At 45.0% G+C, this 15,884-nt stretch overlaps 1 protein-coding gene across 2 annotated transcripts in view; it reads right to left on the bottom strand.

Moving 5' to 3' along the window:
• spryd3 (SPRY domain containing 3) overlaps positions 1–15,884 on the bottom strand; it is a 128,644-nt gene that overhangs the window by 22,526 nt on the left and 90,234 nt on the right. For both annotated transcript variants that reach the window (XM_060936778.1, XM_060936777.1), the window contains one exon: positions 8,885–9,034. In XM_060936778.1, coding sequence (XP_060792761.1) covers positions 8,885–9,034 — 150 coding nt within the window. The remainder of the gene's footprint in view (positions 1–8,884; positions 9,035–15,884) is intronic.

Raw genomic sequence — 15,884 nt, forward strand, 5'->3', positions numbered from 1 at the left:
GACAATCCTAGGGGCGTCTCTCCAGGCATTTTAGCGCCGTTAACGTTAGTTTGTTCCTCAACATGACGTATGAACAGGTGGATGTGCATTCTCTTGCACGAAATTAGTATAAAAAAATAATGTAGATATAAATATCTTATGCCAAATTATGATGGCATGTTACCAAAAAAAAAAAAAGGAGTCCTCATATCCAATTTACGAGCCCGAACGCAGTTAATACACAAGTCCGAGTCATCAGTGCTCAAGTCCAAGTCAAGTCACGAGTCCTTAGAGTACGACAAGCCTGGTTATCTCTCTTTCATACTTTCAGATATTAGTAGCTGCAGAACATTTATTGACTTGCAATCTGGAAAGCCTCAGTCAGGGGTCACCAACTGGTGAACCATGGTCAGGGTGCTGACCTAGCAAAGCAGTTTAGCGGACTGAACAGTGTACCGGGAAAACAGTGGATGCGGTTTAGTGACTATTCAATGTGACGAATCTTTTTAAAAAATTTTTTGGGGGGCTTTTTTCACCTTTATTGGATAGGACAGTGTAGAGACAGGAAATGAGCAGGAAATGACCTCGGGTTGGAATCGAACCCAGGTTCCGGGATTTATGGTATGGCGCCTTATCCACCTGAGCCATGACTGGAATCTTTAAGGGTAGAAGCGGTTGCTTGTGGAAGCAAGTGATTCTGAAGTTGGCTGTTCTTACATGGCGGCCAAACTGTGAATTCAATTCTTCCGTCCACCAATCCAGCTGTTCAAACGAAAAGGAAAATGAAGATGCGAAAATGCCAGCCATGACTGTCTCCAAGCTATCGAAGTCATCCTCAGTGAAGCTTCTCTTATCGGACCTGCCAACCTTGAAGAGAAATAATGCGTGTTGCTGCCAAGGAAGGTTGGAGGGGGAAATGATATAATACTTTTACAAATCGCTTGTCGAGCTGATTTTTTTTTTTTTTTAAGGTTACAAATGTCAAAGGAAAAGAAAAGAAACTGATTCCTCAATTTGGAATTCCTTCTCGGAAAGTCTGGGTCTACTCAAGCTCCAAGTTCAACATATGACATCATGTCAACACGGCCAATAATGATATCAGCAGTAAGTAAAATCTCTCATCACTACTTTAAACAAGTTTATAGCGGTATTCACTGTAGCCTCACCATCCCAGACACATTAGCTTTTACAGTCTATATCATTAACCATTTGGTTCACTCTTTTCAGAATGCAAATACGTCATAAACCAGGGGGAAGCCGTGGCCTACTGGTTAGAGAAGCGGCTTTGGCACCAAAAGGTTGCCGGTTCAATTCCCTGGGTCAGTAGGAATGGCTGAAGTGCCCTTGAGCAAAGCATCTAACCCCCAGGCTGCTCTGGGTGTGTTGTACTGGATAAGAGCGTCTGCTAAATGCCTGTAATGTAATAAACTCATGCTCATTAAATGTTAGCTGACTGGCTTGTTGGCAACAAAGCACTGACTACTTTCACATTACCCATCATGCTTTGCGCCTTGAGGAATAACCAAAATATAAACGAGCTATAAAAAAAAAAAAAAAAAAAAAAAAAACGTGTCGTCGCATGCTGACCATAATCTTTCAAATTTAAATCTCCCTAAAAACCTTCTAAGAAGTGTCAAAACCAAAGCTGCAAAGCCTTTTCTGTAGACTTTAAGAAATCGATCAGTAAAGATCACATCAAACGCATTGAATGACCATGAGCAGCCGTCTTCGTCTGTTCCAACAATTACTGACCTGCAGAAGAGCTGAGAAAGCTCGACACTGATCATGGAAGAACCCACAGTGAAATGGTTTTTGCTGGCTGCTGGTTACGACGAGAAAGCCAAACGCTTCGTGCATGGGAACACAAGCAAGGAGTTCACGCACTCAAGTAAGAACCGTAAACACAGCAGAACTGTCCAAAAAAAAAAAAAAGTTCATTTTGATTTCCTTCGCTCTGATTTGAGCTCATATGCTACCAGATTACGACAATCTTTGAGCTGTTAGACCTACAGAATGTAGTAAATACTACATTCGATCTACCTACAGAAACACTAAAACAGGAAGTACATGTCAGCTTTTGACACTGCATCGTTTGAGCTTTGTTTTGGGAGTCACTCCTTCAATAAAATTGTCCTTTTCAGTTCTTTGACTTATCCTTGTTTTTTTGCACTTTTTATGACTAAAAGGCGAAGACAGACGGAGAGAAAGAAAAGAAAGCACAACTTTATTCATCACACACTTGTGAAATTTCCTCTCTGCATTTAACCCATCTGAAGCAGTGAACACACACACACACACACACCCAGAGCAGTGGGCAGCCATGCTAACAGTGCCCAGGGAGCAGTTGGGACTTCGGTGCCTCGCTCAAGGGCACCTCAGCCCAAGGCCGTCCCATATTAACCTAACCGCATGTCTTTGGACTGTGGGGGAAACCGGAGCACCCGGAGGAAACCCACGCAGACACGGGGAGAATATGCAAACTCCACACAGAAAGGCCCTCGCCGGCTGCTGGGCTCGAACCCAGAACCTTCTTGCTGTGAGGCGACCGTGCTAACCACGACACCACCGTGCCGCCTGGTGGGGTTGTCGGCTTCATGACTTGGATCATCAGACTTTATTCCACCACTGAACTTTATAGAAAATTTTGACAGTGAATTCTCTCCAACCGCACTTTTCAATGCTTAGCCTCTTTAGGTATCATATAAAACTTTCAAATCGGGGGGGAAAATAATAATAATAATAATAATAATAATAATCGCTTTCCCCCCCATGTGAATTCAAAGAAGTGACTGAGGTTATCGGATTTAGTAAACAAACAGTATAGCGCCTGATTACCCCCCAAGGCATTATGGACCCTTTTCACGTGACGTCACGACAAACGCGGCCGCCATTTTGGACATGTACTACCAGTAGTTTACCACAGCCAACATTGAGGAACGGCAGCAAAGAAAGTTTTTACTTTCAGCAAGACTTCCATCATGCCACTATACTGTTGTGCACCTGGATGTAGTAACCATCAACAAACAAGGCAAGGGTTATCATTTTATCAGATCCCGACGGAGAAGATGGATAGCGGCCATAAACAGGAAAGATTGGCAGCCCTCGGCATACCAACGCTTGTGCAGTGACCACTTTGTTGGAGGTAAGACGAATAAAATTAGCCAGAAAAGGCATTACATTGCTGTTAACATTCTGTGGCGGCGAGTGTGTAACCAAATAGGTTAAAATAACCCATTGTAACCTCTTTGTTCTTCTGTAGTAGCTATTGTTGACTAGCTAATGTCAACATCATACTAGCTGGTATGTTACTGTAGCAATGTTTACGTTCAGTCATTTGGATGACTGTTAAAACCTTTCAGTCTCAAGTTTTTCCTTTACTGTATTTACTAGTTTACTGTAATTATGATCCGGCAGCTATTTACACCGGATCCAGTGTAAATAGCTGCCGGAGCCAACGTCCGAGGTTCCGGAGCGCGCTCCGGCTTGCTCCCCCTCAAATTAAGCAGCGCGCTCCAGGTTGCTCCGGAGTAAGCCGGAGCGCGCTGCTTAATTTGAGGGGGAGCAAGCCAGAGCGCGCTCCAGAACCTCGGCCGGAGCACTCCTGGAGCAAGCCGGAGCGCGCTCCGGAACCTCGGACGTTGGCGTGTATGTGTATGGCGATGGGTTTTTAACGACGTAGGTATACAGATCATGTGGGCCGAAGTCAGGTAAAGACGAGGGCTTCGTGTACTTCCGTACGTCAGTGAACAATCCTGGTGGAAGCAGGTAAACGTCGTTCTCTAAGCCTGCTAACCTCAAATTTTTGCAAATACCTCTCCCTCTGCTCGCCCTGTAAATGCCCTACATCGCTGGATAGTGAAGGTGTTTTCTGCATCTCGCTCCTTTTTCTTTTATGTTTTTCGCCTTCCTCGCATTCAAACCGATTCGAGCTACATGTCCAAAATGGCGGTCGCGTTTACGAAGGTCACGTGACTGAAAAGGGTCTATAGGTATGTGAAAGTAATCAATAGAGGAGTCTGTGGTTTGTTTTGTCCCCCCCCCCCTCACTTTGTAGCCTGAAATTCTGAATTTAATAATTCCCACTTCCTAGTTACCATACAACAAACACAGCATTAATATAACAGACATCTAACCACTGGAGTACTTTTGAGCGATTAGTTGTAGCCGAGCACTCCAATGTTAAAATGAGGAGCTCTTACGCAAAACGCGTGAAGGTTGCCAGGTCTGTCTTATTAACAGCCTGTAAGCACAATCTCTCAGACACAGGATGCTTGACGTCCAATGCAAGTAAACAGTAATTAAGCAACCCTGCAATTACCTGCTTTACCACCTTTGTTGCCATTGATGCATAATAAAATGCAGATGCTTAAAGGCCACGAATGTTCCAGGGAAGTTACGGCACCTTTGATAAACCTTCCTGCCACTACCCCCGCCCGACTTCTCCAATTTTCCCCCCCTCAGAGGACAGCGAAGTCAGTGGCCTTGCTCAAGCCTCCAGCTGACAAGTATGTTTACCGTCTGCGGTTGCAGACCTGAGAGTAATTAGCCCAGCACCATCCTTGGCCGCCCTGAGACGGCAGGCAGGATGATCAAGGTCATCTAAGAGGACAGCGTGAAACAGAACTGTTTATATGTAAAGACAACAGTATGGGGAGTCAGTGATTTTACTAGGAATGTGATTTATTCGTTTGTTGCCGCGTCGTTTAGACGAGTCCTTTGATTACGTTTGGGCTCCAACTTCATGGAAAAAAATTCTCTGCTCCAAGCACAGACTTCAAGTGTTGTGCAGACAGTGCTGAGTATTCTTTTCCTCTGCACGTCTCATGTGGTGGAAAGAGCAAGAGGTGATTTGTCACGAGGCTGCTCCACATTTACGTGCTCCGCCTCAGGGCAGGTGAAAATGGATGTTGCACCATGTGTGGTTCCATTGTGCAAGGAGGCGCTGAGTATTTCAAATGGCCTCACCGTAGGATTTTAACCGTGGAAAAGTTCCACATTTTAGAGAAAAATGTAACTAGATGTATTAAATTATAAAAGCTCGAAATACTGTCATTTTCCAAGACTAAAGCCATAGTCGGATTGGACTGGTTTTACATGGGGAATGTAATATTACCACGTCTGTAATATTCAGACGATTCGCATGGGATAAGAGAGATGGGAGTGGCTATACAATTTCCAAATCAGTCTCCATCACTTGAGAAGGCGAGGTTCTTTCTAAAGCTCGTTTTACAGAAGGTAAAAGGCGCTGGACTCTTGATGGACGCTGGAGCGCACGGTCCGTAAAAATGCCTGTTCCTATCTGAACAGGTCTTAAAGCTGGACCGCTGTTCAGATTTTTCAAGTGTAGGCCATAAAAAGAATTTTCCCTGACACCTAATTATTTTTGTTTAATGGACCAAAAGCTACTGAATTTGAATCACAGACTTCCAATTTTATTTTTTTTAAAAAACGGAACAATTAATGAATTTAGAGCCACGTGGCCCTAAATTTGCCGCTATTTTTTCCTGCTCCACCATGACGCAATACAAGATACTGCATCATGCATCACGTGGTGGGCTTTCCCTGTTCGCGCAAGGCATTGTGGGATACAAATTTGAAACGGGAGAGAAAAATGCAGGACGTGAGTGTGCGAATGAAACGTGAAAGCCCGACTACAGTAACGTAAAAGCGAGAAGAAAAGACGTTATGTTATATACGAAGGAAAGGAAACGCAGGACCAAACTAATAAATATCGGTGCTCAGCGAGCACCTCGGTGCGATCAGCTGTTCGTTTAGCGACAGAATGATGGAATTGTCAGTGCACGATCCAAGGTAAACCTGCGCATGCGCAACACACACGGGCTTCCTCTGTCTGCTTGACTGCGCGAAGCGAGCGATTTCATCCCTTCAAATTAAATAACTTCCCAGCCACTATATTTTGTGAGATAGTACAAAAATAAACATAAAATCACAAGGACCAAATTTCAGAGCGAACCGAATTTCCCCGATTTCATGAAATCGAAAGGCCGTCTAGCTTTAAGCAGAACAAACCCTTGGTGAAAATGGTTCAGCCTCAACCCAGATAGCAAATGATGTTATTTCAATGTTGATATTTGGTCGAGATGGTTGATTTACAGTTATAGTTGAACACTGATGGTGGACCATTAATCAACCACTGATAAAATAAAAAGTTGAAAAAATGTGTTCGAATCAATGTAATGGCTGAAGGAAACATTTGATCAATGTTGAATATATGTTGATTTTGTTGTCATCATACACTGCACCATTGGACGGGAGCCTGGGGTGCACTCTGGGTAAGACCATTTTTTTTGGGGGGGGGGGGGGGGGGGGGGTTTTCCTATATTTCACTGAATTTCATTTATTTAATTTAGAATTTTAATAGAGCACAAGGAACTATGAAGAATAGATTATTATTTATGGTTATGTGCAAATCTTGTGTGCGCAACATGTAAGGAAAAAACGAACAGAAAAACAAACATCTCCGTTTTCTACCATACCGGCCGCTATTTGGAATGGTCCAAATAACCGTCTCTCAGAAGAACTTTCAGAAGAGCTCGAGCTCCGTTGACGACGAGACTTGCGACCATGTCCGTGCTTGCGACTGAAGAAATTTGCTTCAACAACACTGGCCAGTTCTCCTCTTTGTGGTAAGTGTGGTTAAAAACCGGCGGCTTACCCAGCAGGCCTTCAGCGAATTGGTGAAAAATTGGCTTCGGTACGCGCCTTGGCGTGTCGGGGGAAAGAAAAGGAACTAGATGTAAGTGAACCTGATATTCCTAAATTGCTGTTTTGTAAAAGTAAGAGGTGATTTGTAGTATTTGCTGTCTGCAAAAAGTTCTATCATAAGCACTGACATAAATGTTGCCTCTGCTTCTCCCACAGCCTCCACTTCAGGATTGAAGTCTTTTTTTTCTGTTGTTACTGACACAATAAAACAACAATAACAAACAATCCCTCTTCTGTTATTTCATTCAGTAATTGACAAATATGTACGTATGAACGTATGTGGTTGTATGCAGTGTTTGATCTGTCTGTGTAGGCTGATAGACACCCATGAAGTAACTCTGAATGAATAATAAAAGTAATTATACTCTATTAGCATATGTACCTTTCAGATAATGGTCAAACAGATATCGATTCAGTGTCATGACATGTCGATTTCCATTTAGATGATGGTTGAATCACCATTGATTCAGTATATTATTTCAACATGAAATCAACGGAAATTTAAATGCAAGTTTCTATTTAGATGATGGTTGAATCACTATTGATTCAATGCTGATAGGGTTGAAAATTCAACGTTGATTCAACCCAAATTCAAGGGGACACTTTCAATATCATTTCAACATTATTTCAATGTTTTCTGCCAAACGCTATTTCAATGCTGATTCAACTGATTTTTGCTATCTGGGAAATCACCAAATAAAAGAAGCTTGAAATGGGACAGAAATGGCCCCCCGGGGGGTGGGGGGGTTGGACGACTTCACATCTTGACATTTCCTAGTATGGGAAACGTTGAAAACTACTTAAAATGTGCTTCACTTTTGTACAAGTCCTAACGTTTTAAAATCTGATTAACCCCCCCAAATGTGTCCTCTCTTACATCAGGGTGGAATAATAGCTGATTAATTGAGTGAGTTTAGTTGTGTTTTGAGAGCTGTTCTCCTGGAACAATTTGAGTTTTCAGCTTAAGACTTAGCAAAGTAAATAAAGTAACTGTGTTAACTGTTAAGTCATTAGACATCTTAATGAGGCACATGCAAATAAATCAACGACAGCTCATCAAAACTTTTGAGCTTAAAATAACTGACTCCATAGTTCGGCTGGATGTTGGAAGAGGTTGTCAATGGCAACAATAAAAGAAACATGGAAATTAGTTTTGTTGATAAAGCATGAAATAGTTACATTTATATCCCCTGATAAACCCAACTTTTACTCTCAGATGAATCGCACCTTTTGTTAACGCTAATAATGGTTTCAAAAAGGTTAGAATGGTACAAAGTTTCAGAAGCGACTGAAGGAAAGGAAGCTTAATAACTGTAGGATGAAAGAAAGGAAGGAATGAGAGAGAGAGAGAGAGAGAGAGAGAGAGGAAGCACAAAAGAGTGAAGGAGCAAGGACAGAGAGGGAAGAGGGAGAGAGGAAGATAGGATGGAAGGAGTGAGTAAAAAAGCAAAGAAGGAAAGATGTGCAAAGGAGAGTGAGAGGAAGAAAAGGAGAATGAGAGGAAGAAATGAAGGAGGGAGGAAGGAAAAAAGAAAAAGAGGATGGATGTAGGAAGAAAGGAGGGAAGGAAAGAGCAAAGGAGAGTGAGTGAGAAAGAAAAAGGAAGGAATGGGGAGAGAGAGAACACACGAGAAGGTCAGGATGAAGGAAGGAAAAAAGGAAAAGAGGAATAATAGGAAGGAGAGTGGAGAGGGAAAAAGGAAGTAAGGAAGGAGAAAGAAAAGAAGTAAAGAATGAGCAAAAAAGGGGGAGAGAAGGAAGGAATGAAGGAAAGAACAAAGGAGGAGAATGGGTGAGAAAGAAAAAGGAAGGAATGGGAAAGAGAGAAAACATGAGAAGGTCAGGATGAAGGAGGGAGGAAGGAAAAAAGGAAAAGAGGGATATAGGAAGGAGAGTGGAGAGGGAGAAAGGAAGTAAGGAGCAAAAAAGGGGAGAAAGGAGGGAGGGAAAGAACAAAGGAGAGAGAGAGCACATGAGAAGGTCAGGATGAAGGATGAAGGAAGGAGAAAAGGAAAAGGGGGATAAAGGAAGGAAGGAAGGAAAGTGGCACTTTAGGCCACGCCCACTTCTGTGTTGAACGCCTACAAAAAGTATTATAGACAGAAAACCCCAATTCTGCCTAAAACCCCATTTTTTTGGTAAGTGAAAAATAGAACAGAAGCAAATGCTGAGTACATACTCTTCGAGCGAGGCCCAATGCAATGTAGCACTTCTCTCCAGGGTCCACTATCTCCACCTCGAAGTAGTGGCTCCGTGTGCAGAGTGGCTGGCGAGCCTGGGCGAGTCCCACGTCCATGATGCTCTTTCCCTTTCCTACATACTCCAGCAGCTGTGAAGACACACCAGCACGGTTACTCACCACCAAACCCACCAACGACACTGAAGTACTGAATCAGTGCTGAATAATACAGTCACTGATATCTACTGCACAGCGATCGACAGTCTGACTACTGACACCAGGAGAAGCTTGCTTTAAAATATTATTTATAGAAATATGTACTATAAATAAGACCTTTTATAAGTCTCTTGCTGTTTGGATTTGTGAAAATCCAATTAACAGATTTATCGCCCCCCCCCAGTTGTCTCTCTCTCTCACACACACACACACACACACACACACACACACACACACACACACACACACACGTTTTCACAGACTGTGTTTACGGCACAGATAATGTTTTTGTAACAGTGGTGGAGTGGAGTGTAGAGATTGTTTTGTAGCCAGTCCCTCATTACAGTCAGTCTCAAAAAAATGTGCAAAATTGTCAAGACTAGAAAGATGCTCTGAACCCCCGATCATACTTGAACCAATTAAATGCTTGTTTCCAGCATTAAAAACAGTGCTCATGTTTGTTTACTGTTTGCAAAGAAATGCCAAAGTAACCGGTTGAGTCACGGAAAAAACAGGTGTGGCAGCTGTGAGACATCGGGAGGTGGTGTCTATTACGCCGGCGAGCTTTACTTCAGAAATATTTGCTACAGTAGACTTAAAACACTGTGTGACAACTGGGGTGTGGTCGAGTGTCAGCTGCGGATGGAGAGGAGGCAGGTGGAACCAGCAGGTAATACATGAGAAGTCTCACCTGTGTCAGATTGCGAGCAATTTCTTTATTTATGAGAAGCCAGATACCAGAGAGAGAGAGCAGCCCAGCACCATGTGTGCATGCGTAGAGTGAAAAAAAGCCACTGAAAAGCAGAATTAGTTTTCCCCCCAAACTGCAAGTGCTACACTGGTGCTGAAACTCAGGAATCGAAGAGAAAATGTCATCATGGAGTTCACGCCAGTCGGCGAGATCCTACAGACCCTCGTCAGCATCCAAAGAACCTAACATCAGGCCCTCATCACACTGTGCACAGAGCAGGAGCAGCGCTTCCAGGCTCCACTCCAGGCTAAGGCAGAGAACTGGTAGGTGATCCAGAGCCTGGTTCAGCCAGCAGGTACTCCAGCAGCCACTCCAGTGGATGCTGCAGCCCTACCCCATCTTATGCTGATCAAGAAGAGCCCACAGGACGATGCCAAAGCATTCATGGAGCCGTTTGAGCATGTTGCCAACATGTATTCATGGCCTAACTCACAGTGAGTGGTTCCTTTTGTGTGCTGGTTCTCAGTGAGACTGGCCGTCCATTTTACCTGCAGACAGTGGCTGCCGATAGAAGACTGCAATGCTAATGACATCAACCAAGTGGTACTGAAGCAGTTTGTCATTGTCACTGCTGGAAGAAGTGGCATCGTGGTTCCAGTGCCACCATCCAGTGTTGCTGGAAGAGGCAGTCCAGCTGGCGGAAGACCATATGGCAATGTTCCCGGGAGCAGTCGCCCCGTCCATTCCCCCCCCCCTTCTCTCATCTCTCCAGTGTGTCTCTGCACCACGAAAACTGAGGCCAATTCCCTCAAAGCCAGCTACCCAAACTCGTCCCTCACCCTCTTGTGCTTCCATTAAACAGCTCTGTCTCTCCACAGGTGAAACCATCTGTGCTCACCAGGACCGGGACAGGACAGTTAGAAAGGCTGACAGGTGTGCTCACCAGGAGAGGTCTGCAGGCACAGTGGGAAAGACCCAGCTCCATGTCAGGGGGATATGGACAGTAGAGGAGTGGAGTCCTCCCCACCCTCCGCAGGGATTTCCTGTTAGAGTGGTCATGAGACGAAACCCTGAGGCACACCCTTTTGACCAATTGAGAGTAATCGATGATCAAAACCTCAAGCCTAATGTTACACCTTCATGCCAGTATTTTTCTATCATTAAGGATAGGTTATATCGAGTGACACAGGAAACTCAAACCCAAGAACAGACGACCCAGTTGTTGGTCCTGAAGAGCTGTAGGGAATTTCTGTTCCAGGTGGCTCATCATAACCCCATCGCTGGGCAGCTAGGATAGGATAAAACACTGAACCATCTCATGACCCATTTATATTGGCCAGACATTTGTGGCGATGTTTGCAGGTGGAGCACAGCATGTCGTGAATGTTAGCTGGTGAATCTGCCAGCCACCCCAGAAGCACCATTGTGGCCTTTGAAAGATTTGGTATGGATCTCGTTGTGCAGTCAGACTGGACTGCACAAGGCCATCACTTTGTTAGTCTCAGAGGATCAGGCAACACGATACCCGGAAGCAGTGCCTCCACGCATTGTTGTGGAGGCACTCTTCCGCATTATCTCCTGAGTTGGGATCCCAAAAGAGGTCCTGACTGCTCAAGGCAAAACATTTATGCCATGCACACTTTGTGAACTTTACAAATTGTTGGGGATTATATCAATTCACACCCATGTCTACCATCTGCAAACAGATGGTCTGGTTGAACGATTTAATCAGACACTTAAAAACATGATTCATAAGTTCGTGCATGAGAACATTAGAAATTGGGATGGATGGGCTAGAACCCCTCCTATTTGCAGTTCGAGTGTTCTTGCCTTTACCTGGTCTCACAAATCACATAGAAGACTACATCGAGACTCCTCCGGGGTGGTTCTATGTAGCTGCCCAAACCATTCACCTGAATACAACAAAAATGTGGTTTGGAACAAACTTGAGGCTATGCTCAACATAGAGCTGAGGAGTCTCACAGCGATTTGAGCAACCTGGTGGTTTTTGTTCCCAAAACCACAGGTCAGTCCGGTTCTGTGTGGACTTTAGAAAAGTCAAACGTAGTTTCGAAATTTGAAGCATATTTGATGCCTCGCATTAATGAACTGCTCAATTGGTTGTGTGAGACTTGCTTTTAATCAATACTGGATTTGACTAAGGGATATTGGAAGGTTCTCTTGATTCTAATGACTGGGGGGGGGGGGGGGGGGGGGGAGAGAAAGGCCTTTTCCGCTCTAGGTTACACCAGCTTGTCACCCTTCTGTTTGGGTTGTTTGGAGCCCCTGAGGTTTCAACAACTCATGGACAGCATCCTCCACCCACACAGTGCATATGCTTATTTACAATAATGACTGGCAGCAGTATTTACAGCACCTGAGGGCTGTCTTGAGATCCTTGAGACTCACAGCAAATCCAAGGTAGTGTGCAATTAGGCAGGTTGAAGTACAGTACCTGGGCTTACACTTGGGTCATGGGCAGGTGCACCCCCTAATTGATAAGGCTGTGACCAAGGACCAAGACCATAAGGGGGTGGGGAGTTCCTCTGGATGGTTGGCTATTACAGAGGGTCCAATCCATCCATTATTCATAACCGCTTATCCTGTGCAGGGTCGCAAGCAAGCTGGAGCCTATCCCAGCTGACTATGGGCGAGAGGCGGGGTACACCCTGGACAAGTCACCAAATCATTGCTGGGCTGACACACAGAGACAAACAACCATTCATACTCGCATTTACAGTCAATTTAGAGCCACCAAATAGCCTAACCCGCATGCCTTTGGACTGTGGGGGAAACTGGAGCACCCAGAGGAAACCCACGCAGACACGGGGAGAACATGCAAACTCCACACAGAAAGGCCCCTGTTGGCCACTGGGCTTGAAGCCAGAACCTTGCTGTGAGGCGACAGTGCTAACCACTACACCACCGTGCCACCCTATTACAGAGAGTATGTACCTAATTTTTCGGATGTTACCAGCCCGCTGACTACTACTTCTTTTGGCTGCTCCCGATTAGGGGTCACCACAGCGGATCTTTCATCTCCATTGCTCCCTGTTTTCCGCATCCTTCTCTACCACTTTCATGTCCTCTCACCACATCCATGCATCTCCTCTTTGGCCTTCCTCGTTTTCGTTTGCCTGGCAGCTCCATCCTCAACATTCTCCTTCCAACATGCTCTGCATCTCTTCTCAGGATGTGCCCGTACCATCTCAGTTTCATCTCTCTTAGGTTAATTCCCAAGCTCTCCACATGTGCGGTCCCTCTGATGTGCTCGTTCCTTATCCTGTCCAACCTCCCATCGCAAACCTCAACATCCTCAACTCTGCCACCTCCAACTTTGCCTCCTGTCTTTTCGTTAAGGGTACGGTCTCCAATCCGTACATCACAGCTGGTCTCACTACCGTCTTATACATCTTACCTTTCACTTTTGCTGGGACTTTCCTATCACAAATGACCAGCCCGCTGACTGATCTTACTAAAAACAATTCTAGGGACTTCTTTGAGAGGAACTACCCACTGTGGAGCTCCCCTGAGAACTACATACCTTTAGGGGCTTTCTTCTGTTTGCATTCATACTGCCAGTAGGAACACTGAAGTGATGTAAGCCGGCTTACTAGCCTGATATTAGAAGGAAATGCTATAAAATCTTTGCTATTTTGCTTAGATACGTCAAAATCGCACTGTACTTTCTCCATCGCATATATGCTCAATAAAGCCTGGTCTTCAGTCAGTCCATTTGTTCATGATTTTTTCCCCCCATTTTTTAATGCTACATTAAGAGCTGTTGTTTACATAGTTAACGCTTTACATAGGTTTCTTAAAATGGCGGTTGCCGGTGCTGCATGGCTCTTGCTCGTTCAATCAACGTATACTTACTGTATGTCTAGACTAATCACAATACACTTGCATCACTCACACTTCCTCCTGTACTGGGAGAGTACCTACACTGAAGTAGGAGCCAAAATATTCCCTCAAAATGGCATTCTAAAAACTATGATCATTCTCGGTTCCTGCAGTGCAGATGATATCTCATCTCATCTGATTATCTCTAGCCGCTTTATCCTGTTCTACAGGGTCGCAGGCAAGCTGGAGCCTATCCCAGCTGACTATGGGCGAAAGGCGGGGTACACCCTGGACAAGTCGCCAGGTCATCACAGGGCTGACACAGACACAGACAACCATTCACACTCACATTCACACCTACGGTCAATTTAGAGTCACCAGTTAACCTAACCTGCATGTCTTCGGACTGTGGGGGAAACCGGAGCACCCGGAGGAAACCCACGTGGACACGGGGAGAACATGCAAACTCCACACAGAAAGGCCCTCGCCGGCCACGGGGCTCGAACCCGGACCTTCTTGCTGTGAGGTGACAGCGCTAACCACTACACCACCGTGCTGCCCCACAGTGCAGATATATAAAAAAAAAAAAAGTGGAACGTCCGACAAGTCTAAGAAGTATGAAAAAAGTTCCCTGGTCTGAAAGTGCCTCAAGTTATTTTTGCGGCTGGCCTTATTGCATACGTATTTGTAGAAGTTTCCCTTTCAGACAGCAAAATTTCATCAGAGGACAGTATTTAAAGGAATCATGCAACGTGATTCACTAAGATTAGTTAATTTACTGGTAATTGTGCAATTATTTATCCCTGGAAAAAAGCATGCCTTAATTTTGTGCTTGACACGGCTGCGAGTTGCCACTAGTTTGCTGGAGATGTTGAGCGAGTGAGCGAGACACTGTGAGCAAGTGTGCAGGTGGCTGCCAGGGAGCACAGAGCAGAGATTGAGCGAGCATGCAGGCAGAGTTGAGAGCACACACAAAAGATTTTTGTTTGCTCAGATTAATATTTTCTCTTCAAATATAATTTATGTGCTTGCCAAAGTCGCACTTCGCACTCAGGAATGAGGAACAAAAATAACGCCGTAGCTAGGAGGAGGCACATTCGAGAAGAGGGCGCATGGTAGAAGGGAGAGAATTTTCTCCACTCGTTTTAATTTTCAGTGCAAGATGAAGACGCTGTCAGAACATATCGATTGCCAAGGCACATTATTCTGTACCTGTTTGCAAATTGCGCTTTTCTTGCTAAAAAGAAAAGAAAGAAAGAACAACTTTATTCATCACACACTTGTGAAATTCCCTCTCTGCATTTAACCCATCTGAAGCAGTGAACACACACACCCAGAGCAGTGGGCAGCCATGCTAACAGCGCCCGGGGAGCAGTAAGGAGTTAGATGCCTCGCTCAAGGGCACCTCAGCCCAAGGCTGTCCCATATTAACCTAACCTGCATGTCTTTGGACTGTGGGGGAAACCGGAGCACCCGGAGGAAACCCACGCAGACACGGGGAGAACATGCAAACTCCACACAGAAAGGCCCTCGCCGGCCGCTGGGCTCGAACCCAGAACCTTCTTGTTGTGAGGTGACCGTGCTAACCACTACACCACCGTGCCGCCCAGACTGTGTTGGTCATTATTAAAATGTGTCAGTGTTCATTCGCTTGCACATTATTAGTACATCACCCACAGAACTGGCTACTGGCACTTTTTTTTTTTTAATTGCGGCCTCATGATAATTTGCCCTGCTTCGTAAATCTGGCCCTTTGCTTCTATACTCTAAGTTGAACCCGAATACTCGTTCTCTTAATTAATTACATTGACTTACAGGTGCATCCGAAACATGGCACCGAAACCAGGTACCAAAACATGGATTTGCGGTTACCATTTTGTGTCACAGATCCTGCGTTTTTGGGTACAATCATACCTCAAGTTATATACCGTATTGATTATCTCCTCTCATCTGATTATCTGTAGCCGCTTTATCCTGTTCTACAGGGTCGCAAGCAAGCTGGAGCCTATCCCAGCTGACTACGGGCGAAAGGCGGGGTACACCCTGGACAAGTCGCCAGGTCATCACAGGGCTGACACATAGACACACAACCATTCACACTCACATTCACACCTACGGTCAATTTAGAGTCACCAGTTAACCTAACCTGCATGTCTTTGGACTGTGGGGGAAACCGGAGCACCCGGAGGAAACCCACGCGGACACGGGGAGAACATGCAAACTCCACACAGAAAGGCCCTCGCCGGCCAC

This window comes from Neoarius graeffei, chromosome 13 (genome assembly GCF_027579695.1).
Source record: "Neoarius graeffei isolate fNeoGra1 chromosome 13, fNeoGra1.pri, whole genome shotgun sequence".
Lineage (NCBI taxonomy): Eukaryota > Metazoa > Chordata > Actinopteri > Siluriformes > Ariidae > Neoarius > Neoarius graeffei.